General features: G+C 42.9%; 1 protein-coding gene across 1 annotated transcript; it reads right to left on the reverse strand.

Annotated features, from left to right (window-relative positions):
* Positions 1–2,054: 2,054 nt before the first annotated feature.
* On the reverse strand, positions 2,055–14,311 carry lmnb1 (lamin B1). The gene is made up of 11 exons (XM_083929665.1): positions 13,858–14,311; positions 10,201–10,357; positions 9,768–9,893; positions 9,276–9,446; positions 7,271–7,396; positions 6,608–6,828; positions 6,284–6,512; positions 6,064–6,168; positions 4,413–4,532; positions 4,233–4,334; positions 2,055–2,960 (listed from the first exon to the last, which is right to left on the reverse strand). The coding sequence occupies exons 1-11, from the start codon at positions 14,211–14,213 to the stop codon at positions 2,919–2,921; spliced, it is 1,755 nt and encodes a 584-aa protein (XP_083785791.1). The 5' UTR covers positions 14,214–14,311; the 3' UTR covers positions 2,055–2,918.
* Between the last annotated feature and the right edge of the window lie 11,438 nt (positions 14,312–25,749).

Raw genomic sequence — 25,749 nt, forward strand, 5'->3', positions numbered from 1 at the left:
TCAGCTGTGTGACTTCTTACATAATAATGAGTTATTTGAGGACTTCCAGTCAGGATTTAGAGCGAATCATAGCACTGAGACAGCACTGGTAAAAATAACTAACGACCTTCTAATAGCTTCAGACAAAGGACTTGTCTCAGTGCTTGTTTTACTAGATCTTAGCGCGGCCTTTGACACTATTGACCATCGCATCCTGCTACAGAGACTGGAGCATCTGATTGGCATTAAAGGAACCGCACTGAGCTGGTTTAAGTCGTATTTATCAGATAGATCTCAGTTTGTACATGTTAACGACAAATCCTCCATTCACACTAAAGTCAGTCACGGAGTCCCACAGGGTTCTGTCCTTGGACCAATTCTATTCACCTTATATATGCTTCCCTTAGGAAATATTATAGGGAAGCACTCCATAAACTTTTATTGTTATGCTGATGATACACAATTATATTCGTCGATCAAACCAGAAGAAACCTATCAGTTAGATAAACTTCAAATGTGCATTAAGGAAATAAAAAGCTGGATCACCTGCAATTTTCTGATGTTAAACTCAGATAAAACTGAAGTTATTGTACTTGGCCCCAAAGGCCTCCGAAACTCAATAGCTAAGGACATTGTTACTCTGGATGATGTTGTGTTGTCCTCCAGCACCACAGTAAGGAATCTGGGTGTTATTTTTGATCAGGATATGTCCTTCGATTCTCACATAAAACTAACGACAAGGACTGCATATTTTCACCTGCGTAATATTGCGAAAATTAGGAACATTGTGTCTCAGAAAGATGCAGAAAAACGTATTATCAGGCTGCTCTAGTTGGAGAGTCTCTAGTTGGTCCAAAAGGCTGCAGCTCGTGTACTAACTAAAACAAATTGAAGAGAACATATTTCTCCTGTATTAGCTTCTCTGCACTGGCTATCTGTAAAATCTAGAATAGAATTTAAAATCCTTCTCCTTACCTACAAAGCTCTTATTGGTCAGGCTCCGTCGTATCTTAAAGAGCTCATAGTACCGTATCACCCGACTAGATCCCTTCGCTCTGAGAATGCAGGGCTACTTGTCGTTCCTAGAGTCTCCAAAAGTAGAATGGGAGGCAGAGCCTTCAGCTACCAAGCTCCTCTCCTGTGGAACCAACTCCCAAGTGTTATTCGGGAGGCAGACACTGTCCCCATATTTGAGAGTAAACTTAAAACTTTCTTCCTTGATAAAGCTTACAGCTAGGAATTTTAAGCCCTTATGTTGTTATTTTTAAGCTGATTTTGTTCTGCTTAATTCTGCTGCTATAGGCCTAGTCGGGGGATAATCTTGTTGCTGATACTCTGAGCTTCTCTCCTCTCCGTCTGTATTATTCATGTCATCAATGCATGTTACTAATTCAACCTCACGTTTACCACCATAATTGTTAATGTCATGTTCTGTCACTTTAGCTGTGCCTGTTTCTTGTTGTTCTGCTATATTAACTGCCATACCATGCAAGTCATATTCACATTGCTTTAGCCATCACTATAGTAACTGTTACTTTTGTGGTTGCTTGCATCTCTGGAAGTGTGTATGTGTGTGTCTGTCTTTGTCTCTCTCTTCTTTTCTTCCTCCCCAACCGGTGCAGACAGATGTCTGTCCTTCATAGAGCTGGGTCTGTCCCACGTTCCTGTCTGTTATAAGGAAGGTTTTTGTTGCCACCGTACTCTACAGGGGAATTGTTGGGTCTATGCAAATCATAAATATGTCAGAGTGTGGTCTATACCTACTCTGTAAAGTGTCCTGATATAACTTTTGCTATGATTTGGCACTTTAAATAAAATTGAATTGATTGATAGGCTTGTGTTTTGATAATTACGAATGAATTTATTTCTTAGGACTAATCCTGTCTTCTACATAGAACCATTAAAGCTGTGTATGAAAGACAAGTACAACAAGAGTACAAGAAAACTTATTTATTCTTTCAACTATGATGATTACAGCCATAGCATGCATAGAAACAGACCAACACAAACAGTACTTCAAACACTTCAAATATCAAAAGTTAAGAATACAATCAACATTTCTTAATTAACGGTGCAATGCCTATTCAAAGTCAGTGAAGAGGAACTTGTGTTTTCTGCATGGCATCACAGCCCGTGTGAGAACGGTCATTATTCTTGTGACTCAAGTTTTCAGTTGGGGAGAAATGAGATGTCCTGTTGAAAACTGGTGCACAAGTTGTTGTCTAAGCCAGATTCAAATCTTACACAGAGGGGCTTTTAAGTAACTCAACAACTGCTACTAAACTTCAACTGACCTCTGACTTCCTTATGAGTACAATCAAACAATCACGGTATCTCTCTCTTATTTCTAATGATACTAGAAGAATGGCATTAAACAGAGGTTTCCATATTGTGTAATTCTGACATCTTGTCCAGTCGAGGGCCAGGCTGATGGGGGAAGTAGTTTATTACATTAACTCATGTTACTGCAGAGCCTTTAGTGTACTTGTCCTTTCAGTGCTCTTTTTCCTTTTAAATAATACAGTAGGTTTTAAAATGAAAAAAGTGATCAAAACAAGCCCCTGACATCCTGTGGTTTTTCATGGAGCTTAAAATGTAGTGTCAATAAAATAAAATATAAAAGTAAATAACAAAATCAAAATCCATCTTAAAAATGACATAGCACATGACTTGTTTTCTTAAAAGACACATGTGGATCCTTGAGTTTAGCTATTTGCATGTTTAAAAAAAAACAACTACATATACAAATTTTGTTTAACAACCATGTTATTTTGCTCTTCAGGTGAAAATACATCTGCCAAAAGCAGTTTTGAATTTTTAAGAGAAATAAAACCATTATTTATGGAAATACACTACAAAAGATAGAAAAATAATTCTAGTATTACAGTTGGCAGCAGACTGGCTGGGCTCAGAGGAGGAGGCTGGCTGGTGCAGTGGGATCACATGATGGAGCATCCTCTCTTGGCAGTGCGAGGGTCCTCCTGCACACAAACAATCATGGGACCGTTCAAAACACTCCACCTTCAAATCTAGATCAACACTGAGCTTTAAAGGAACAAACACACGCACACAAACACGTTTGGTTGACTGACCAACAGAGAGCTACTGCAGCTAAGAAACTTGTATTCAGCGTTAGAGTCGAATTAGAAATACAAAATACAATAATGTCACAGCTTTGAAGTCAATCCATAATGTAAACCACAATATTTTTAATAATGCCCCAGGTTAAGAGGCTTCATGTATAATTTACAATACAGCATGAATTCTTAAAAACTCTTTCATATCCAAGAAATATTGATAATGTTACTGAGATATCCCTAATCAAATCGATATTGAATGGAAATTAGGACTTTGTAAATGGGAATCCACTCAGAAAGTCAGTGGTGCGACCCAGCTCTCTCCTGACTCTGTGACACAGACAAGACTTTTTCCAAAAAGTTTTTTCAGCTTTCAAATTTTTTTGTTATTGAGTATTCTACCGATTATTCCAGAGATTAATCGAGTAATGGGATAAAAAAAGAAAATTGCAAAAAAATATATATATTATAATTTTGCGTTATTACTTACAAATAATAGATTATGTCTGGGGTAGGCCTATTTGGTGTGGTAGACTAAAACAGGGGTATGTGTTCTTGTTTGTGTGTAGAAAAGGTTCATTTAGAAAATGAATTAGAGAAAGATATCATCAGGAAGAGTGAGTCGCTCTCTTCCTGTTTACTGTAACTACAAACAAAACTCCACTGACACATTTACTCAAACAAAACTCTAAAGACTAGGTTTTAACAACTGCAGTCACTACAGCAACCACAGATGCACTCGCCAGTTAACGGGTTACGGGTCACTCCTTAAACCGAGCAGTGGCGCTCAGTGAAGTGGCGTTGATAATGGGCTGCTTTTGGCTCAGACGCTGAATCATCAATGACACTGTTGGCTGCTTTGTAAGTGTGAAATGATTCCAAACTTTGGACATTCTCTGCCTCTACCCTGCGTTATCACACCAACTGAAATCCGGATGTAGTGGTGTGCATCAGCAAAAACGGTCGATGTGGAACAATGATCCCTGCACTGAACAGGCCACGTAACACACAAGATAGGAATTAAACAGATCTTTTGTAATCGAGTAACTCAAGTTGCTCTTTTATAATTGTTTCAGCCCTAGTTCATAAAGTGCAAGTATCCAATATTTTTTAAACATATGCACATGTAGTCTCAGGATGTGTGTACTGGGCAGAGAGTGTGGACGGTAGTCTCACCGGCTGGTGGAAGAGTTCTTCTTCAGTGGCCTCCACTTCATTTTCTTCCTCATCTTGCTCTTCCATGGCTGTCTCGTATGTTGTGGTTCTCTTTGCCACCTCCTGACAGAGAGAGAGCGTTAGTGAGAGTTAGTGATTGGCAGAGTGAGAGAGAGTGAGTGAGTGAGTGAGTGGTCTCACCTCTCCCTGAGGGTTGAGCAGCACCACATGGACGTCCACCCCTGAACCCCAGGAGGACTGGTTCTTCCACACCAGGTCTGTGGGAGGTTTGGAGCTCACACCAGCATCAGACGCCCAAACCTGTACAGAGCAAACACCACCATAAAGGGTTCAAACAGCCCCAAAGTCCTCCTGACATTTTCACTATTCACTTTGTTTTAACGAATACAACTTTTTCAATTGAATTTGCATACATTCATTCATCTTTCATTCATTCACCTTCAACTGGTTTTCTTTCCCTCAGACAAATCAAACTATTGGCTAGTCCGTCTCACCGCCCTTAAGACACGCTGATCAACAAATCATAGCGAACTACAGGCAGCGAGGAGGAGGTCTCATCCCCCATTTACTTTGATTCAGAGAGTAACGAATGAAAGTAATGAAAACACAACAGGAGGTCGGTTTTTGGGTTGTTTTTTTTTACTCGTGCGGCTCACAGCAACGTCATGATTCTGTCACTTTCTGACTAAATAGTGTCATGGTAATTATATACTTATATTCTTTATTTCACAAACGAATGAAATTCTTTAAAGCAAGTCATTTGTTGCCTTTAACGTCCAGATATAAATGTAAGACAGGTTCCTGTTGATACGAGTCCCCTGCAGACAGAAGCACCTCTTTCTCTTTTTCCTCCTCCTGCTCCGTCGATTATTATTATTATTATTTTTATTATTCCTCCTCATCTTCCCACTGAAGACTTGGACGGGCTCTGTGTTTCCAGTTATGCATCGGTTCTCTTTTGGGCTTTTAAAGGGATTTGAAGAGTGTTGTGGGGAGCAAGCGGAGAGGAGCCACACAGTCTCTCACAGCGTGTCAGTGCACAGAGATGAGAGAGGGGGACACGGTTGTCTGCCTCTACGGCCACAAATTAACCTCCGGTTGCTGCCGTAAAGTTTTGTGGAAGGCGAAGGCTTCGGCGAGTGGATTATTTTTTACGAAGTCTCAGTACAAGCCACCGCCACGACAACAAGGGTGGAGAAAATGATTAAGACAGAGCGACAACGCTGAGGGCTGATTTAGAACATGTGTGAAAAGGCAACAGCAGTTCCTCACCGCTGTGTAGAGAATTCATTCAAACCCGTGTGTGAGATGCAGAGGCTTCACTCTGTTATAGACTATGCAGCAGTGAACCATTAGTCGAATAGTGGCGTCAACAACAAGTACTCGGGTAATCGTGCCCATCCCTAATCCATATACGGATGTTTCCCCTTTGATTTGACCTGAGCTCTGCGTGAATGCCGTGGCGGGTTCTGCAGTACTTTTACAGTATAATAAAACCTCAGAGAGTCTTACTTTTATAGTGGACATGTTATGTAATGTGTTATGACCATAGAAGATATAAAAGATAGGTGGACCTACGTGCTTCCGGGTCTGAGTTTGTGCCGTAAACCTTCATTCATACAGAATGCTGTTCATTTAGTAACTTATGATCCCATTTAGAGTAAAATAGATCATAAAGCAGCGGATGCTTTAGGACGGGGCTATGCGGTCATCTGTCAGTCAGGGTGTGTGTAAACATAGTTCTGTGTATCCACGGCAGAGTGGACATTAAAATAGCCATGACTAGTTTTTAGGTGTTGTCTGTGTTAAAGTCTCAGGACTTTGACCTCACCATGACTTTCTGGCCCGTCTTCAGGACATATTTGGGTGTGAACTTGTAGGTGGCTGTAGCGTTTCCAATTGTCTTAATCATCTCATATCCAACCATCGCCTGGTCCTGAGACAAACAATTATTGACACAAAAAAGATGTCAGTCGGACACAAAAGGTTAGACCACATCTAAAAATATAAAGGAACTAAAAGCATGCTACATTAAAGGGCCAGGATCTCACCTCATCTCCACTGTTGTTCAGGCAGATAAACTTGCCGTCTGTGTCGATCTCGTCGATGCAGATAGGTCCTGTCGCCGAGGCAGAGTGAGCGATTGACACCGAGCTGCTGGCTTCCTGTTCCTCCACATCAATGCGCTTTCTCTTTCCCTGAGTGGTCCGCACGCTGCGGCTGCTGGACGAGGCTCGAGACACTGTGACACGAGCTGAAGGACTGGGGGACAGCTTCAGTCTGGGGGAGGGGAACACCAACGTTAGATATCCAGGCTACTAAAAAGCCCAGCAGGTGTGAGTGTCACACTACTTGCAAACTTTCGGGGTCCTCACCTTTCTTCCTCTCCCTCCAGGAGTTTGCGGTAAGCGTTGATCTCCATGTCCAGAGCCAGTTTAACATCCAGCAGCTGTTCATAGTCATTGAGCTGTTGCTGCATCTTGGCCCGGATCTCAGCCACCTCACGGTCTTTGTCTGTCAGCAGCTTGCGGCTCCTGTCTTTCTCCTGAGACAAAGCCGCCTCCAGCTCCACGATACGATCACGCCAACCACGAGTCTGAGGATAGACAAGAAGGTCAGAGTCTCGTCTAAGGTGGCGACGATTCCCAACGCATCACAGCAAACACTTGATCATGCCATTTAAAAAGCTTTGATACCTGCTTCAACAAAATCATGGCACAGATTAGGATTAAACTCAATGCCGGGCTCCAAATACTGCCTCTAAATGCATCAGTTTATCTTTTAAATAAGTGTTTTACCTGCACCATTTGGTGTATGTGTTGCCTGATCTGACCAAAGTAAATCAGCTGTCAACAGTTATGATGTCATTTGGATGACAAACTTTTTTAAACTATAAAGTGTAATAAGATTGTGTAAAATCTAAAGCCAATCCATTTTTAATGTAATCCTGCTCAGGATGACCCTGACTATGACCTGCTGTTTTATTAGTCTAGGACAACAATTCTAATTTTATCAAACACTACAAAGAAAATGTCAACCTCCTTCTGCATCCCTGTCAGCTGTGCAGTGAGGCTTTCGATCCTCAGGGTAGACTCTCTGAGCTCCTCTCGGGCCATGTTGGCCGATGCTCCGTTCATCTCAGACAACCGGTGCAGGTCCTCCAGCTAGAGACAAACACACACATGGTTTGAGAGTTAGTAACATCAAGACTGTTTCCTTCACATCACACTGAAAGAGGAACTGAGCAGTGTCAGTCACTTCCTGAAGTGCAGGAAGTTAGTTAGTAACATGTTCGTTGGCTTACCTCACTTTACTTACAGGTTCACTGGATAATTCAAAATGACGGGTGGTTGCTTACTTACATATTGTGTAGGGGTATGATTTAAACTGGTCTGGTCTATTTCAAGTACAGCAACTTGAGTTTTTGTTTTAGAATAAGTGACATAATGTGAAAAGACTCAATGCATGGAGAAAGAAGCTTTAATAAATTAACTCTTTCATCAACATTATTTGAATGTCAACTTTTGCGCTAGTACTCAACTATTGAAATCCCTACTCTCCACATACTGAGTACTAATACTTAATGAGGCAGGTCTATCTCACAAAGATGCCCCTTATTTGCATGAGAGTCCCTCAAGACAAAAAACGTCCGCTCAAACCCCTGAGAAAAGCCTGGTTGCTGATTGAATGTAGCTCTCAGCAGGATGTGACGTGTGGTAGTACAGACGCCACAACAACACGGTGAAGTAGAGGAGACACTTTTATCCAGAGGTGAAGAAGAACACAGCACAGAAAATGATCTGTGCACGAGCATCTTTGCACAGGCTTGAAGCCGGGTTGGATTCTGACCACATACCGTACTGCAGCGAGGTGATAACCTGTCTGTCAACAAACACTTTTATGGCATCTCGAATTTTTAAGGTGGAGTATTTTCTTTCATGTTACTTGTACATAAGTTGACATTGTGAATCATACGGGCCACCTTAAATCAAACTACGACTATTCTATATTTCTCTGGAGAAAGAACATGCTGCTGTATCACTGATCAGCTGATCACCAGCGATCTAAACCCATTAAGAGTGATACGTCACCTCCAGAGTCTCCTTCTGTCTGAACAGGCGCACATAAAAAGACGTCATCGCGATGCGTCGCTTTGTTTACAAATCTTTCCGGAGTTTTCGTGCGTCTTGTCCCACTGTTTTTAAATATTTCCATCCGACCAAATCTGCAGTAAACACTCCGCATCACACCAACGTGAACCTTCCGCCACCATTGTTGTTTTTGTTGTTAAATGTCTGCGCATGGTCCGTCTTTTTTTTTTTTAATGTCCGAATGGGCGCACATAAACTGACGTTACTTAAGCTGGTGCAGAATTGTTTATTTGAATAACAAATGAATAGATAAATAACGATTCAGCACATTTGTAACCATGTGTGAATGTGTTACATTTTGTTTAACAAAGTTAGGGAAGTAATGTTTAAGTCAAGCCTGCTGCCTTTAGTCTCATCAACATGGTGAGGTATTCACTTTATTTATTCAACAATGGGATCGGTATCAGGTATCAACGGATATGCAAAGCCCAGGAATCGGTATTGAGTCGGAAAAAGTGGGATCGCTGCGTCCCTAGCTCAAAGTCAGTGCTGGACCTCAGTAACGCTCCTGTAGCTGAATGGGAGCAAACAGTCCCTACATTTGCTGGAAAAGTCCTCCCAAAACCTGGCGGCTGGTCTGGCAGCACTACAATGCTCATGGTGTCAGTGTATTGTTTGACTGCACACATACTTTGAACATATCCTGTAATTTTGCACTCTTAGCAATAACACTTTATACCATGGCAATGAAAATGACTCATCTCTGGTCAAACCTATTGAGACATCTCATACATACTTCCTGTCAGTCACATTGCTCGTCCACACGTCAGGTAGAGACTCATTCAGTCAGCTCTTACAGAGTGTATTATAATGTAAAGGAAGAATATGTAACAAGTGTGTGTGTGTGTGTGTGTGTGTGTGTGTGTGTGTGTGTGTGTGTGTGTGTTCATACTTTGGCAACGTAGGTGGTCTCCATGTTGTCCTTGTAGATCTTGATCTGCTCCTCATTCTGAGCCCTCATATCAGTCAGGGCCTGAGTCAGTTTATATTCATACTCCTCTTTCCGCCCAGAGTCCACCTCCACCAGTCGGGTCTCGTACCGGTGCCGGGCCTCCTTTACTTCCTGTAGCAAAAAAAAAAGTCAGAATTCACTCAGTTCTCCTGTCCCGATCAACTCAGGTCAACACAAATGTATAACGTAGAACACATATATTGTGCATATCCCAGCCTAATGCATCTTCTTGCTCCGCAAAATAGTGCACTATGACATGCTCCTTGCTCAAAGTAGCGTACATCATTCTGCACGATTCAAGGGATCACCTGCCACAATTCAGACTGCTCATAGATCAGACAGGACAGTCATTGTGCATTACTATCATTAAGTCACATATAAGCCATTCCATCAGTGTTTGTCTTGTGTATTGTGACTTGATAATGTTCTGACCTCCTCTTGCATGCTTTTACGGAAGATCATTTCTTCTGTCAGACTCTGGCAGCGGTTTTCCATGTCAACGCGCATCAGCATCTCATCTGCAAGGTGCTTCTTGGTCTGAGTAAGACCTGTATCCAGCTGACAAAACAAAAACAACAGGCAGTCTTTAGAAAATAAGTCTGGATGAAAGAAAAAACGAAAAACAACAGGCAATCTTTAGAAAATAAGTCTGGATGAAAGAAAAAAGGGTTAAATTTAGCAAGTCCAGAGCAGCTCTCAAAAAACAATGGCCACACCACAAAGACCGTGAGAGGAAGTCACATTTTGTTGAAGTAAGACATTCAGAATAAAAACACATGTTGCACTGATGATGTGATGATCTGCACAGCTCCTTGAATGGTCAAAGGCACAGCCTCATCATATGCATGTTACGACCCTGCTGTACCTCCTGCAGCTGCTCTCGCAGTTCGGCCAGTGTAGCCTCCAGGCCTCTATTCTCAGACAGAGCTGTAGCCAGCATGGCATCTTTAGAGTTCAGCTGGGCCTCCAAGTCCCTAACCCTGGCCTGGGCTCCGGTAGCCTCAGAGTCCTTCTTGTTGTAGCTGGAAGGAGGAGGGAAAGGCATGGTGAGTGCATGTGGATGACAGTGTGTGATGCTGGTCTGACTTTAAACCCACACAATTAACGACTTGCTTATACATACTCAAGTGTATCTGAATGCAAGTCTGAGCCACATTATACAGTACCTAAAACCAAACCTGATATAGGCAGGCACACTGTACATAATTACATCAATTTGCTCCACTGCAAGCCTCAACTTGAAGGCATCAGGTATGAATGAGTGGATGGATGATTAACAGAGACAATGTCAGTGGCTGTGTTCATGGATGATACCAGTGCTTGAGGAAATAACATCCTGTTCCTGGCAGAAGATGCACACCTGAGTTGTCTATACAACAAACATGTTGTTGACAAAAAACCTACAGTTTGTAGCTTTTATACACACAGTTGTCATACCTCACCTCAGGCAACATGATTACGAAAAGAAAAAACCTCTGCAGGCAACACATTCATCCTCAATTAGAGCAGGATCTGGTGAGGACAAGCTTTTGTAAAGAACCCTTCTGCCATCTTGTGGCTCTTTTTGATTTTGGTTTAACAGTTTGTTGTGATATGATATTTTGTTGCCATATCACCCACCCCTAAGCCGAGTGTCTTGTCACACCCCTTCTATACACTACTATGACCAATACAGCAAACATTTATTTATCTGTATATACATTATTATAGGTATGCCAGTTTATTATGTAATTTATGTCATGAATGATTTGATTTAAAAAAAAAAGAGAGAAAAAAAAGTCTACAAATATACATATATGAAAGCAAAGCCAAATATTTCACTTAGCAAAACACGTTGGACAGCCTTTCCAAGCTCTGAGCCTGGGTTAACTAAGTCAACAGTGGAACTGTTTCACTGGGTTTGTGAGTAAAGTGGTCTGTTGGAGGAGCTCTGCTTGGACAGGCACCAGTTATTTTCTCATGGTGTGCCTGAGGGCGGGTGGGGCTGCTGCTAAAGTGGACAAACTATGAATGGAATGAGTGGTATGTCTGCTTATTCACATTTTACTGTGAAACATTAGCTGAGAGGCAAAACTACTGGCCCAACAGAATCTCACGTCACAACACTCTCAGTAAGACCATGTCGATACACAACAAATACCTAAACACTCTCATAAAGAAAATACTCAATTATTACTTTTACAAAACAATTAAAAAGGGAGGCCTTATGCATTTATTTTGTATGCAATAATGCAAAATGAAATCAATGAGACAAAATAAGCACATTGAAGAAGCAACTTTGACTACAGCCTTGCCAAAAACAACGCCTCGTACCCATTCCGGTCTTTCTCCTATTCTGCAGCGACGCACTGCTGAGTCCATGAACAAGGCAACCGTCTGTGGTTAGTTCACATGTGTGATAACAGCAGGACTGTTGTGCATCTGCTATCTGAACTGCTAAAGTCAGGTGAAGGGAACTACTTTGCTGGAAGTAGAGTTGGCCCCTTGGTCAATCATTCAACTAATGAGTCATTTAAGTCTTGCACTGAAAAACACCAAGTAGCAGCAAGCTACCATGCAATGTCTATGGAAAGCTGCAGTTTCTGCGCTGCAATTATCATGCCATTATCTTGCCAAGTAATAACAAGACATTTTTACGTATGTATTGTAGCTCATATAAGTGAATGAACTCCAAACTGTTCAACGCACAGCGTTTTATTCAAGCTAAATGCTAAAAGAGTGAAAGTAATAACTGTGAAACACTAACACTACAGACACTTACAGTAGGGATGGACAATTAACCAGGAACTACAGAAGAAAACATCTGTGCTTCATTGGCTTTTGGAAACATCCTTAAATAAATCAAATAATGATAAATCAAATCAAATGTAGAAAACATGTTTGGAAAAAAATTCAATAAATAAGAATGCATGAGAGTTTAGAAAGTGAGTTGATAGTCTGGAAACAAAACAAACATTTTTCCACACTTTTCCAAATGTACCCAGACCTGGAAATGACTCAAATGAAATTCCAGACTCTTCCATACTGTGTAGGAAGCCTCCATTGTCACAATTCAGATACGAGACACAAGTTTGCAAAGTCCCCAATGTTGGACTAAAAGGATTATCTTATCATAAAATCAAGATGAAGCAGACTACGTAAATGAGTCGCCAACTGGCCAAGAGACTCAAACAGGCTGTTCTTCTGTCAGAGTGCTTGCCCAGACACACACTACTTCCTCTGTTCAACAACCGCTCCACAGCTGACCCCACGGACTGAACACCACCACGCGCACGTGTATGTGTGTGTGTGTGTAGTTACATTGTGTTTCAGGGATGCAGTATACTCTTTTCTCAGAATACTTATGCTACAGTCATTTAGCAACAACTGTGGTCCTGTGCCACATTCTTATGACCATCCGGTGGAATTTCACACACTGGTGAAAATCAAAGTTGTTTTCAGCTAATTTGCTTTCACGTGCAACCAAAGGAACATGAAAACACACACAACTGTGCGTGCCAATTTGAAGTGTCTCAACTAGGGCTGGGACTTTAACGTGTTCATTATGATTCATTCCTTACAAAGACTAAGTAATTAGATTTTGTTTTTTTAATTGTGCCCCAACACTAGTCTCAACACAAAACTGCTTGGTGTTTATTTGGTAAAACATTAGCATCTTTCTAACCGATTTTTAACAATTGAACAGCTGATCATCTAACAGACGTTTTATTTCTGAAGATGCAGTCAAGCTCAACACTTTGGGCAGGAAAGCCTCCAGTGTTTCTTCACTGTAAGTCAACAGCTGGGAGCTGAACAGTGCAGCTGTCGGATATGACACCCTTATGTTTCATGGTTATGGCTGCATGGGTGCTGTGCTTACAAAGGACTACAAAATCAATATCCAACCAATACATTTTGGATATTAAAATCAAGTCATATATACTTCTGATGCATATTTCCTCAACATAAAGTCATTTTGTGGCTCATCAATTAGAGCTAAACCGACGCGTTTGCGTCTCCAGTTTAACAGATCTTAAACCGTTTCCCCCTGGGGTTATTAACGGATTTCTGAGTGATGAACGCTAACTCTTCCTATATCTAAAAGTCAGATTAAACTACAGACATTTTTCTTTTTAAGAAAGTTTCGTTTTTTTCTGGTTAGTTAGCCTATTCGATCATTTAGACATGGTATTAATTACATGTATTCTCCTTCGGTAGCATAACACGCTCGCTGCCAATCATTTATAAATATTGTTAATTACTTTTTTGCAAGTTAATGACTGTACATCTAATCTAAACACGAACTATATAAAAAAAAATAAAAGGGACAGTGAAGTCTTACACTCTGTTGTTGTTTTTTATAAACAGTTTGAGTGACGCGCTCACAGACCAGTAAACGTAACGTTAACCTCCGACACGGACTACGTAATGCCGCAAAAGTGGCTCGAAAATCAAAGTCAGCATTTAGCCTTTAGCTAATCATGCAGAGGTCCTGTCACACTGTAGAACACGACTTAAGCGTTAGAGGCTTAACGTAACATACGTCTGTAGAAGCTGCTCATGCTCGGATTTGATCTTTCCCAGCTCGATCTGCAGCCAGGCCCTCTCCTTGGAGGACTCGTCCAAAGACCTCCTGGCGTCGGCTAGCTCGGTCTCATACAGGGCTTTCAGTCCGGTTACCTCCCGACTCCTCACTTCTTCCTTCTCGTTAATTTGAAGATGGAGTACGTCGTTTTCAGACTCCAAACTACGGACTTTGTCGATGTAAACGGCCAGGCGGTCGTTGAGGTCCCGGAGCTGTTGTTTCTCCTGCAGCCTGGTTATCCTGGTCGGGCTCAGCGGAGTGCCGCTGCCGCACGTGCTTCTTTGCCCGGTCGGAGTTGCAGCCGCGGTCGCCATTGTAGAAGACTAAATAACCCGTATAAAAGACAGCAACCAAACCAAAATAAAATATGGACTGTTCAGGTTTAACGGTTGGCTTCGGGTGCTCAACAACAGCTTCGCTTCCCCAAAGTGTCCTGGAAGTGTGCCCTGTCTTTTCTTAACCGAATGAAAGAGGGGTTTGGCTTCCTAATATGGCGGCTCATTGAATATTTTACGTTGTGTACAACGAGCCAATGGCGTAGCTCGACGCAATGCGTTCTTTCAACTTTAATTTTTGGGTTCACTTGTAACTGTTACCGACGTATGCCGCTAGTGTCCCGCGCGGGCGGGGTCCATTGCTATCATGCTGTCTGTGGTTGCAGCGGCTGACCCCGGTGGCTGACTACGAGCGTCCCGGTGTCGATAACGAGCGCCGCCTGACTTTCTGATAACGGCCGAGACTCAAATCATTTCATTGTGTCGCGTCTCCCTGTGGCTGCTCCTGTACTGCCAAAGACAGGCCGGACCCACGGAGGGAAGAGGCGGCCATTTGGAACCTACGACCAGGGAGGGACAGGTCACTGGGAAATATACTCAAAACAGACTGAATTCAACATGTTTGTAAATTCACTGGAATAACAAAAATGTTATACTAAATACTTTATGAATACTTCAAAACATTGAAAAAATCTTAGGCTAAAATGGAGGGAGCCACTATAGTCTAGTTTAAATATGATCTGAGTTACCCCCCAGCTCTCTCTCTCTCTCTCTCTCTCTCTCTCTCTCTCTCTCTCTCTCTCTCTCTCTCTCTCTCTCAATTTCAATTTCAATTTCAACAAGCTTTATTGGCATGACTGTGGTTCACAATATTGCCAAAGCGTACAGAATTACAGAAAAAAGTAACAATAATAATGATGATGATAATAATAACAATAATAATAATAATAACGATGACGGTGATAACAATAACAACAACAATAATAATAATAATGATGATATCAATAACAATAACAAGCAGCATATCAGTGTGCAGGTCAACTCATGTGGAGGAAATCATGTCAGGTGTTGTTGAGCAGGTCGTCTCTTCTCCTGTGGCAGGCGTTCACATATCTCGCTGCATCTACAGCAGTGCCACTTTTTTCTCCCAGTAAATGTTGTAGCTTTTCTTGGTCGGATAGTTTGGGGAAGTCTGGGGTTGAACCTGTGATTTTAGTGTATATCAGGGTTCTGAGATCAGTGTATGTGTCGCAGTACAACAGGAAGTGTTGCTCTGTCTCCACCTGTCTGTGTGGACAGAAGCGACACAGCCGTTCCTCTCTGGACAGCCAGGTCTGCCTGTGTCTGCCGCTCTCTAAAGCCAGACTGTGGTCGCTGAGTCTGTACATGGTCAACGTTTTCCTCAGTCTGGGCTCAGTTACAGAGCTCAGATACTCTGCCATGGAGTATCGTCTGTTTAGGGCCAAATAGCATTGAAGTTTGCTCTGGGTTTTGGTTGTGGATGTCCAATAGTCGATGTAATTGTCTTTTTCTTTTGCTATAATTTGGTGGGGCTGGATGGTGTGAGGGCGGTCTTGGTGCCCGGTGCTGTTGGAGTTCAGCCTGTGGACCAGCTGGCTGAGGGGACTCCCTCCTTTGCTCTCCTCTTGGCATTGTAGGGCTTTGTAGTGGTAGGAGCTGGGCTCACTGGCTCTGAGGTGTTGGTAGAACTTTATTGCTCTTTTTTGGATCCGAATTAAAAGGGGGAATTGGCCCAGTTCAGCTCTGCATCCGTTGTTGGGGGTGTTCCTGTGAACTTTGAGGATGCTTTTGCAGATCTCAGTGTGCAAGCTTTCGATTGGGTGTTTGTCCCATTTTTGGAAGTCTTGGTTCATGAGCGGGCCCCACACTTCACTACCATACAATATGATTGGTTCGATTATGGATTGAAATATTTTGATCCAGATTTTGACAGGGATGTCGATGTTTGAAGACTTTTTTATAGTCCAGAAAGCTCTTCTGCCTTTGTCTCTGAGATCTTTAATGGCCAGATTGAAATTTCCCGTCGATGTGATATTTAGTCCTAGATATGTGTAGCTGTGTGTGTATTCTATGTCCGTAAGGTCCAGGTGGAACCTGTGGGGATGATTCTGACTCTTGCGTCGTTTCTGAAAGACCATGACTTTTGTCTTCTCCAGGTTTACGGTCAGGGCCCAGGTCTGACAGAACTTTTGCAGGTGATCTAGCTGCTTTTGTAGAGCCTCCTCTGATGGAGCGAGCAGTATTAGGTCATCTGCAAACATTAAACATTTGACTTCTGTGTCGGAGAGGGTGAGACCAGGGATCTCTGACTCTTCCAGGGATTTGGCCAGTTCGTCTATGTAAATGTTAAACAGGGTGGGGCTCAGACTGCACCCCTGCTTCACTCCTCTATGTTGTGGGAAGAAGTCTGTTTCCCTAGTTCCAATTTTGACAGCACATTTATTATTTATATACATTGTCTTGATAATGTCGTAGATTTTTCCTCCAATACCTTTTTCTAGTAATTTCAGAAACAGACCATGATGCCAAATTGAGTCAAATGCTTTCTTGAAATCTACAAAACAAGAGAAGATGGTGTTGTTGTTGTGGTGGACGTGTTTCTGGATGAGGCTGTGCAGGGTGTAGATGTGGTCAGTGGTTCTGTGTTGTGGTGTAAAACCAATCTGACTCTTGTTCAGGACTTTGTGCTCCCTGAGGAAGTTTTGCAGTCGACTGTTTAAGATGCTGCAGAATAACTTCCCCAGGTTGCTGCTGACACATATGCCTCTGTAATTGTTTGGATCATATTTGTCTCCACTTTTGAATATTGGAGTGATGAGCCCTTGGCTCCAGGTGTCAGGAAAATGTCCAATGTTGAGTATGAGATTGAATAATTTTAACATGGCAGTCTTGATTTTCTGGCTGCTAAACTGGAGCATTTCATTTAAGATGCCATCCGGGCCACTTGCTTTCCTGGGCTTCAGGTTCTGGATCTTAGCCAGCAGTTCCCCTTCATTCATCTCATAATCTAAAGGATTTTGGTTGTCTTTAATGATTGATTCCAGATTTTCTAATTTGTTGAGCAGATGATTTTGGTCTGAATCCAGTGTGATTGCACTGTATAGATTTTCAAAATGTTTCTTCCATATGTCCCCGTTTTGAATAGCCAATTCTTCCTTGTTTGGTTTGTTGAATGAATGCCATTTTTTCCAAAAATTGTTTGAGTCAATGGACTCCTCAATTTCTTCAAGCTGACGCTGTTCATGCTGCTCCTTTTTAGCTCTCAGTGTTTTTCTATAGGATTTCAATGTTTCCCAGTACTGGAGGCGGAGCTCATGATTGTCAGGTTCTCGGTGTTTCTCATTGGATAATTTCCGGAGTGTTTTTCTCAGACACCTGCAGTCAGAGTCAAACCACTTTTCGTTAGCTGAATTTGAACTTTGATACTCAGATTGTTTCAGATTGGAGAGCAATGCTGTGCTGTCAAATATGGAGTTAATATCCCGCACAGCCTGGTTCAGGCCGTCAGTGCTGTGGGGATAGGAGGTGGTGATAAAATGATCTAATTGGGATTGGACTGCTGGATGACCGATGGCTCTGTGGTATTCATCCTTACTATTACTCGTCCATCTATAGGGTTGTTTGGAGGGGTTGAGTTTACCGGGCTCTGCTACATGGGGGTCAGTTGGTGTCTTCCTAAGGTATAGGGTTATTTTGCTGTGATCGGATAAGGGTGTGAGGGGGCTGACGGTGAATGCTCTTACACTGAAAGGCTCCAGGTCTGTAATACTGTAGTCCACAGTGCTGTTGCCAAGAGGAGAGCTGTGAGTGTAGAGACCAAAGGAGTCCCCTCGAAGCCGACCGTTGACGATGTACAGACCCAGCGTGCGACACAACTGCAGCAGTTGCTGCCCATTTCTGTTGACAGTTTTGTCGAAGTTGTTCCTGTTTTTGTGCGAAGGAGAGGGGATGTTGATCTGGCCAGGTATATGTCTGTCTCCTTGTGTGTTGATTAGATCTGATTCTGGGCCTGTTCTGGCGTTAAGATCACCACAGATCAGCACGTTTCCTTTTGTCTGGTAGAGGCTGATCTCATCTTCAAGGATGGAGAAGCTGTTTTCATTATAGTAAGGGGACTCTGATGGGGGGATATAGGCTGTACACATGAATATGTCTCTGTCTGTGGAGACCACCTCTTTTTTTATTTTGATCCAAATTGAGAAATATCCTTTTTTGAGCAATTCAATTGAGTGAGTGAGGTTCGTCTTGTACCAGATCAACATCCCTCCTGAATCTCTGCCTTGGCTTACACTTCTCAGTTTAGTTGATGGGAATATTATTTCTCTGTATCCTAAAGGACAACCAGTGGGCATGTCTCCTCTATTCCAAGTCTCCTGCAAAACAATGATATCTGCATTTTTCAACTCTTTCTTAAAGTCTGGGGTCTTGCTCTTAAGGCCAAAAGCAGAAGACCTCAGACCCTGGATGTTCCAACATGAAATAACAAACGACTTAGATATCATTAGGTATTAGGTATTAAACTAAACATGTAGCTTTCTGTGGTAAAATGAGATAAACTTCCAATCCTTATTGTCAATAGACCTAATAATATTATAACCCTTTAACATCTATAATTTAGTAAATATGTGGGGAAACACTCTAGGGTTGTCTACTGTGTTTGATTAATCAGGTGGGAGCAGAGCAGGCTGAGCATGTGTTGGATGTCTCTCAGCTGGTTGTGTGGAGGTGTGGGGGTGAGGTTGGAGGTTGGGAGGGTAAGTGGGGGGTCTGCTGCTCTCCTTACCACCTGAGCATAGCTCAGTGGGGCAGGGTGTGGCTCCTGGTGACGGTGCCGGAATGGGGCTCCTGGGGGCAGGAGGGGCCCTGGTCTGGTGTGAGGGGGTCCGTAGCTCTCCTGGTGGGGTCGTCGTGTAGGGGTATGAAGATGGTGAGGTCTCTGTGTGGGTGGTCTGGACGGTCTGGATGGTCTGGATGGTCTGGTTGGCAGTCTTGGGGTGCTGTGGGCCGACCTGTTCCTTGTGTGGGGGGCGGACTGGTCTCGGTTGAGAGCGACGTCCTTCAGTGTATGGGCGAAGATTGGGACTGTGTTTTTTAACAGATGGACATGGTCATGAAGGCAGCTGATGTCCAGGGTGGGGTGGTGGGCCAGCTGTACATTCGGCCTCAGGATGCAGTCTCTGGAGACGCTGCTGTTGATCCTGTGGATGGTATCAGGGTGGAAGTCTTTCCTGGGCAGCAGGGTTGATATCACCACTCTACTGTTGGGAAACGTGTTGGAGGCTTTCTCTATTACTCCTTTGAGTGACTCTGACACTCTCTCCTGCTGCGTCCTCAGCTCATTGGTGCCGGTGTGGATGATGATGTGACTGGGAGAACCCAGACACTCCTCTGACAGCATCTCCATGGCATGTTGGCTGGTTGGGCACCAGAGTTTGGCCACTTGGTGGTTGGGGAAAAGTTTCTTCTCATTTAAGAATTTTCCATTGGAGTCAATTAGAATGGCTATGTCTGGCTGCTGTGCCGGTCCGGGTGGACGGGTGATTTCCATCAGTTGGCTGGGGGGGAGCTGCTGGGTGGATAGAGTATCTCTGTCCTGGTGTCTCTGGGTGGGTGGAGTCTCTCTGTCCTGGTGTCTCTGGGTGGGTGGAGTCTCTCTGTCCTGGTGTCTCTGGGTGAGTGGGGTCTCTCTGTCCTGTTGTCTCTGAGTGGGTGGAGTCTCTCTGTCCTGGTGTCTCTGAGTGGGTGGAGTCTCTCTGTCCTGGTGTCTCTGAGTGGGTGGAGTCTCTCTGTCCTGGTGTCTCTGAGTGGGTGGAGTCTCTCTGTCCTGGTGTCTCTGGGTGGGTGGAGTCTCTCTGTCCTGGTGTCTCTGGGTGAGTGGGGTCTCTCTGTCCTGTTGTCTCTGAGTGGGTGGAGTCTCTCTGTCCTGGTGCCTCTGGGTGAGTGGGGTCTCTCTGTCGAGGTGTCTCTGGGTGGGTGGAGCCTCTCTGTCCTGTTGTCTCTGAGTGGGTGGAGTCTCTCTGTCCTGGTGTCTCTGGGTGGGGCTCCCAGGGTCCTGGTTGTGGTCTTGCTGTGAGTCCTGCTCTCCTGTGAGGTCTGGGGTGACTCTGTCTGTCTCCTGGTGTTTCTGTGACAGAGATGCCAGTTCTCTCCTGTGGCTCTCTCTTTCCTGTCTCAGCCCCTTCACCTCCTCTGTCAGGGCGCTCAGTGCTGCCACGTGGTTTGCCTGGTGCTGCTGTATTTCTCTGATCTCAGACCTCAGGGTGTTTAGCGCGGTCTGGTTCAGTTCTCTGTCCTGCCTCAGTCTGCTCAGCTCCGTGTTGAGGTTGTAGGCCCCCTCCTGGCTCAGCTGATGGCTGGTTAGTTCTCTCAGCTGGACCAGTTCTCTCTCCAGCTCACTGAACTTCACCTTCATGTCAGTGATGAAGGAGGTCAGCTGGGGGTCCTGGGCCTGTTCAGAGATGGGGGGCACACTCTTCTGGTCAGCAGCAGGGCAGGTGGGGGTGGTGTCTGTGTCTGGTAGGGTATGGATGTCTTCAGGCAGGGGGGTCTTCTCCTGCTGGGCTCTTTCCTTTATATGGGCAAAGTCCAGCTCAAACTGCCTGAGGTTTCCCTGCACCATGACGGTCCCATTTTTGTATATGTTGACTGATGTCATGGGGGAGTCTGGGTCTTCTGCTTCTTTGGCCTTCAGCTTCCAGCCATTACAGATGCCCTCCTTCTTCACAGAGGGGTAGTGGCTCTTTATAGCAGAGTGCCATGCCAGTGGCTGCTCTGTGAAGAAGATCAGGTTGCTGGTGTCTCCATTCTTGAAGGAGTCAGAGAAGAGTGTCTCTGGTCTTTCCTTCAATGTCTTCTGTTTGTATGCCTTCCTGGCACTTTCATTTTTGAGCTCTTGTGAGTATTTAAGAGGAACTGCTTCTGTGTGAGCTGTGTCTGAGGCTCCAGGACTCTGCTGAGGCTGCATGGCTGTTGTTGTTCCAATTCCTTAGTAACCGTTGCTATGGCTTTTCAAACTTGTTTGTTAGCTTTTAGCTAGTTGTTAGCTTTTAGCATTAGCTCCAAACTAACTAAAATTAGTTTGTAGGTATTTTTTGTTCTTCTATGTCCTGGTGCAGGCTGTGTTGTGTCTGGTGCCCTCACTCACTTCCTGCTCTGGCTGTGTTCCTCTTCCTGTTTGTTGTCTTCTGGACACTTTGGCCAACTGTCAGTTGGTCAGTTGGCTGGACTTCTCTGATGCTCTCCTCTGTTCAGATGGGTTTTTCAAGTTTTCTTTGGTGTTTTCCCGTTCAGTTTTTCTTCTTTCTGGGAGGTAATTCCTCTAGAAGTGTTTCCTCTTCACAATTTGAGAAAAAGTTGAAAGTTCATCTCATTTCAAGACAAAAAGAAGAGATAATCCTCAGGAGCTCATGTTGTTTCTCTCTCTCTCTCTCTCTCTCTATATATATATATATATATATCTTATATGTCTCTCTCTCTCTCTCAATGCTCAGATGAATACAATACAATGTGGTATTCAGACAATAACCTTGTCCTGAAAACCTCCAAGACCAAGGAGCTGGTCATAGACTTCAGGAGGAAAGCCAAAACAGACACTCAACCCATATTCATCGGGGGGAAACAGGTGGAAAGGGTAACGGATTTCCGGTTTCTCGGTGTGCACATACAGGTGGACTTAACTTGGAACATTAACACCACAACCACCATCAAGAAAGCACAACAGAGACTGTACTTCCTGAGAGTTCTCAGGAATAACATCTGACTCAGAAACTTTTGGTGTCATTCTATCGTTGCTCCATAGAGCATCTCTCTCTCTCTCTCTCTGGATTAAATCCAATTCAAATTACCTTTATTAGCATGACCATATTGGAACGGTGTTGCCAAAGCATTCAGTACAACAATTATTATATTGAACAATTATGATAATTATATTGAACAAGTAAGAAATATGAAATACATGAGAACAACGTCCAAGAATACAAATACATACATACAATAAAATACAAATATTTAGTGGAAATATAGTAAAATAAATAAATAAGTTAATAATAATAATAAATAACAATAATACAAAAGTAGAACGTTTAATTAAACATGGTCAATAAATAAATCATAGGACATAACAAGGATTAAGTGGCGCTGTAAAAAAAATCCAAAATCATTCATGAATGAATTTAAAAATAAAGGGATAGGTTGAGGTCTTGTGTTGATAAAATGACTTTACTCTCCCATGTTGTGGCAGGTAAAGACAAACTGTCCTGTCATGATGCAGCGCTCTTTTTTTTCTCCAATAACTATTTTTAGAATTTTGTTTTCAGGTAAGTTATTAAAATTGTGGTGTTTTTTGTCTAAGTGGGGGAAGAACTGTTCAAATGTTGGACAGTGTGTGAGGAAGTGTCTTTCTGTCTCCACAGCAGCTCCTTCACACTGCTGACACAGCCGCTCCTCTCTAGGCAGCCTGTCCTCCTGGAGCGGCCTGTCTCTATGGCTGTGAGCACTCAGTCTGTACTGTGTTATCATCACTCAGTGTCTAATATCAGTCACTGTGGGGAGGGAGGGTGCCACAGTGTACTGTTTAGGGCCAGATAACATTACATTTTGCTGTGTGTTTGTTTTGGAGTGGTTATAATTTGGTTGACGTGTTCTCAGGCCGGTCCTGAGGTAGAACCTGTCTGTGAGCTCAGTGTCAGGACCAGCTGAGTGAGGCGACTCTGCTCCCTGCTCATCTCTTGGCCTTGCAGGGCTTTGTGGTGGAAGGAGTGGGGGTCACTTTGTTTGAGATGAAGCCAATATTTAATTGATCGTTTTTGGAGTTTTAATAGTAGTAGATATTGGCCTTATTCAGCTCTGCAGGCATTGTTGGTCATAATTAGAGCTTGTTTGTGGGCCCCACACTTTGCTTCCATAGAGTAAAATAGGTTCAAGAATTGCTTGAAGTAGTTTGAGCCAAATTAAAATTGGGATCTGGATGCAAATTTGCCTTTTTATTGCGTTTTTATTCTCTCTCAGTTCATTGACTGCTGGATTGAAATTTCCAGTGGAACTTATTGTCAGGCCTAAATATTTGTATTCTAAACAATTTTCTATTTTATGTGTTCCTATTGTGAAGTGATATTTGTTTACCTGAAATCTGGATCTTTTTTGGAATATCATAGTTTTTGATTTTTTGATGTTTACTGCCGGGGCCCAGGTCTGACAGTAATGTTCACTCAATGTAGACTCCGTTGAAGACTCTTTTGTGATTAACAGGATGAAATCATCTGCATAAAGCAGGAATTTGATCTCGGTGTTGTGGAGAGTGAGACCAGGTGCTGTGGACTGTTCCAGGATGGACGCCAGTTCATTTATGTAAATGTTAAACAGCGGACAGATAGACAGCACTGACTCACTCCCCGCTCCTGAGAAATAAAGTTTTTTTCTCTTATGTCCAATCTTGATGCCGCACATGTTGTTTGTGTACATTGATTTTATTGAGTCATATGTTTTATCCCCTACAACACTTTTAAGAAGTTTGTGAAATAATCCAGTGTGCCAAATTGAATCAAATGCTTTTTTGAAATAGATAAAACATACAAATATTTTAGTTTTGTTTTGGTTGACTATGATGTGTAAATATGATCTGAGTTCTCCCCATCTCTGTGTCATCTAAAGACTTTAACAGTGTGTTTACACATTCATTCATAACCTTTAGAAAGCATCTTTTTTCTTTATTAGTCCTTCAATTTTTCACTCTGTTTTTCATGTGACACACACTGGGGCCCTAAATACACACATGCACAAACAGGACCTATATACATGCATGAATGGAGTGATTTAAACACTGGTCTTCTACTTCTAAAATTTTGTATATTGGTAAAGAGTTGCTGGAGAGTGATATTATTCACCACTTCAGTGCATAAAGTTAAATAACATACCAAAGTTGAGCAGGCTGCAGATCCATCACCCCTCAGTGGTCAGCATGGACTGTCCTTTGCCAATAGTCCTGTGACAGGCCTTCACATCAACACAGCCCTAAACCTAAGGACAGTGTAGGCATGGGTCAGCCTACCTTTAGAGGGAGTGGGCCCCGCAGTGCAAGCCAATGGCAGCGAAGCATCAGGCAACATTGGAGTGATAACAATGTAAAATTCAACTTATTGTTAAATGTGCTTAAAATGTGTTAAGGTGCCAGAGGATTACCTATCTAGTTTCTATATTTGTGTAAAGCTGTGATAACACACACTTGACTTTAACCCTTGGCTGTGACACTGTCAGGAAAACAAACAGCTCCACATATTTCATTCATAATGTTGCTATGAACACGTCTGGGCTGGTACAGACTCAATGTAACCTTTGTGAAATTAGATATTCAGCATCTGGTGAGGGTTAGTGCTAAAGATTCTTCGGTCTGTGCTTGCAGAACCGCAGGAGCATTAAGACCAAGTTGGAAAATAATCCCATCAAGAACGAAGAGTGACTTCAGTTGTCTCAGACTACATCACTGATGGGTTTAAAGTAGTTTTACCCTCCACTGTTGATCTCCACGAGCTGATTGATGACCATCATCACCCCCTCTTCTCACTAATCAGCCATGTAGCTCCCCTAAAAATGTTCCATCATCTTTCTACTGCCTAGTTTATGTGCAGTTCAGAAGCATAATTACCCAAGCATGATTAACAACATACTACAATAAAGAGCCATAAGAATCGTTAATAATGTAGGATTTCTGTTTTTAAAGTCAAATGCCTTGAAGTTTATGGGTCTAGTAAAATATAAGACAGTAGAAGCATGAAATACACAGAAAATAATATAATAGATAATTGATCAGGTAACATACACAACCTGTTCTTTATAATTTTAGAGAAAAGTTTAAAGAAACTTTGTGCTGGTACACGTTGAAATGCATTTCAACCTGTGAAGTGAAACTGTGGAATTATTGAGATGTGGAGCTCAAGTAAAGCAGAAACTACTCAGTTCAAGATGTACAAAAATATTTTCCAGATGTATATGTAAAGTGTGTGTGTGTGTGTGTGTGTATATATTTTTAAGCAGATGTGAAAAAAATGCTGTAAACCGGCGACGTTATTGGAGCCTGGAAATGGGATCTTTTGAAACCGGGTCTCAGAGTGGGAAGATTGTTGAAGGTTGTCGTCTGGAGAGACTGTTTACTGAACTGGACCTTGAGGGCGCACTCACACTGTCCATCCGTACCGTTCCCCGGGCTTAAGGGTACTTGTCCCCCCCTGCCTCTCCCCCCGCGGGCCAGGCCCGTTTGAGTTGCTTCTTGCTGCCTGTACGTCATCACGCCGTAACACGTCAAACGCATTGATCGACGTCATCGCGATGCGTCGCTTTGTTTACAAATCTTTCCATAGACCTCAGAGTTTTTGTGCCTCTTGTCCAAGTGTTTTTGAATATTTTCATCCGACCAAATCTGCAGTAAACACTCCACCTGCGCATCACACAAACGTGAACCTTTTGCCGGCATTGTTTTTTTTTTTTTTTTTATATGTCCGAACAGGCGCACATAAAATGACATCTCACTGGCAGAGGAGCTGAACCACTTCTTCGCCCGCTT

Source organism: Echiichthys vipera, assembly GCF_963691815.1.
Source record: "Echiichthys vipera genome assembly, chromosome: 16".
Classification (NCBI taxonomy): domain Eukaryota; kingdom Metazoa; phylum Chordata; class Actinopteri; order Perciformes; family Trachinidae; genus Echiichthys; species Echiichthys vipera.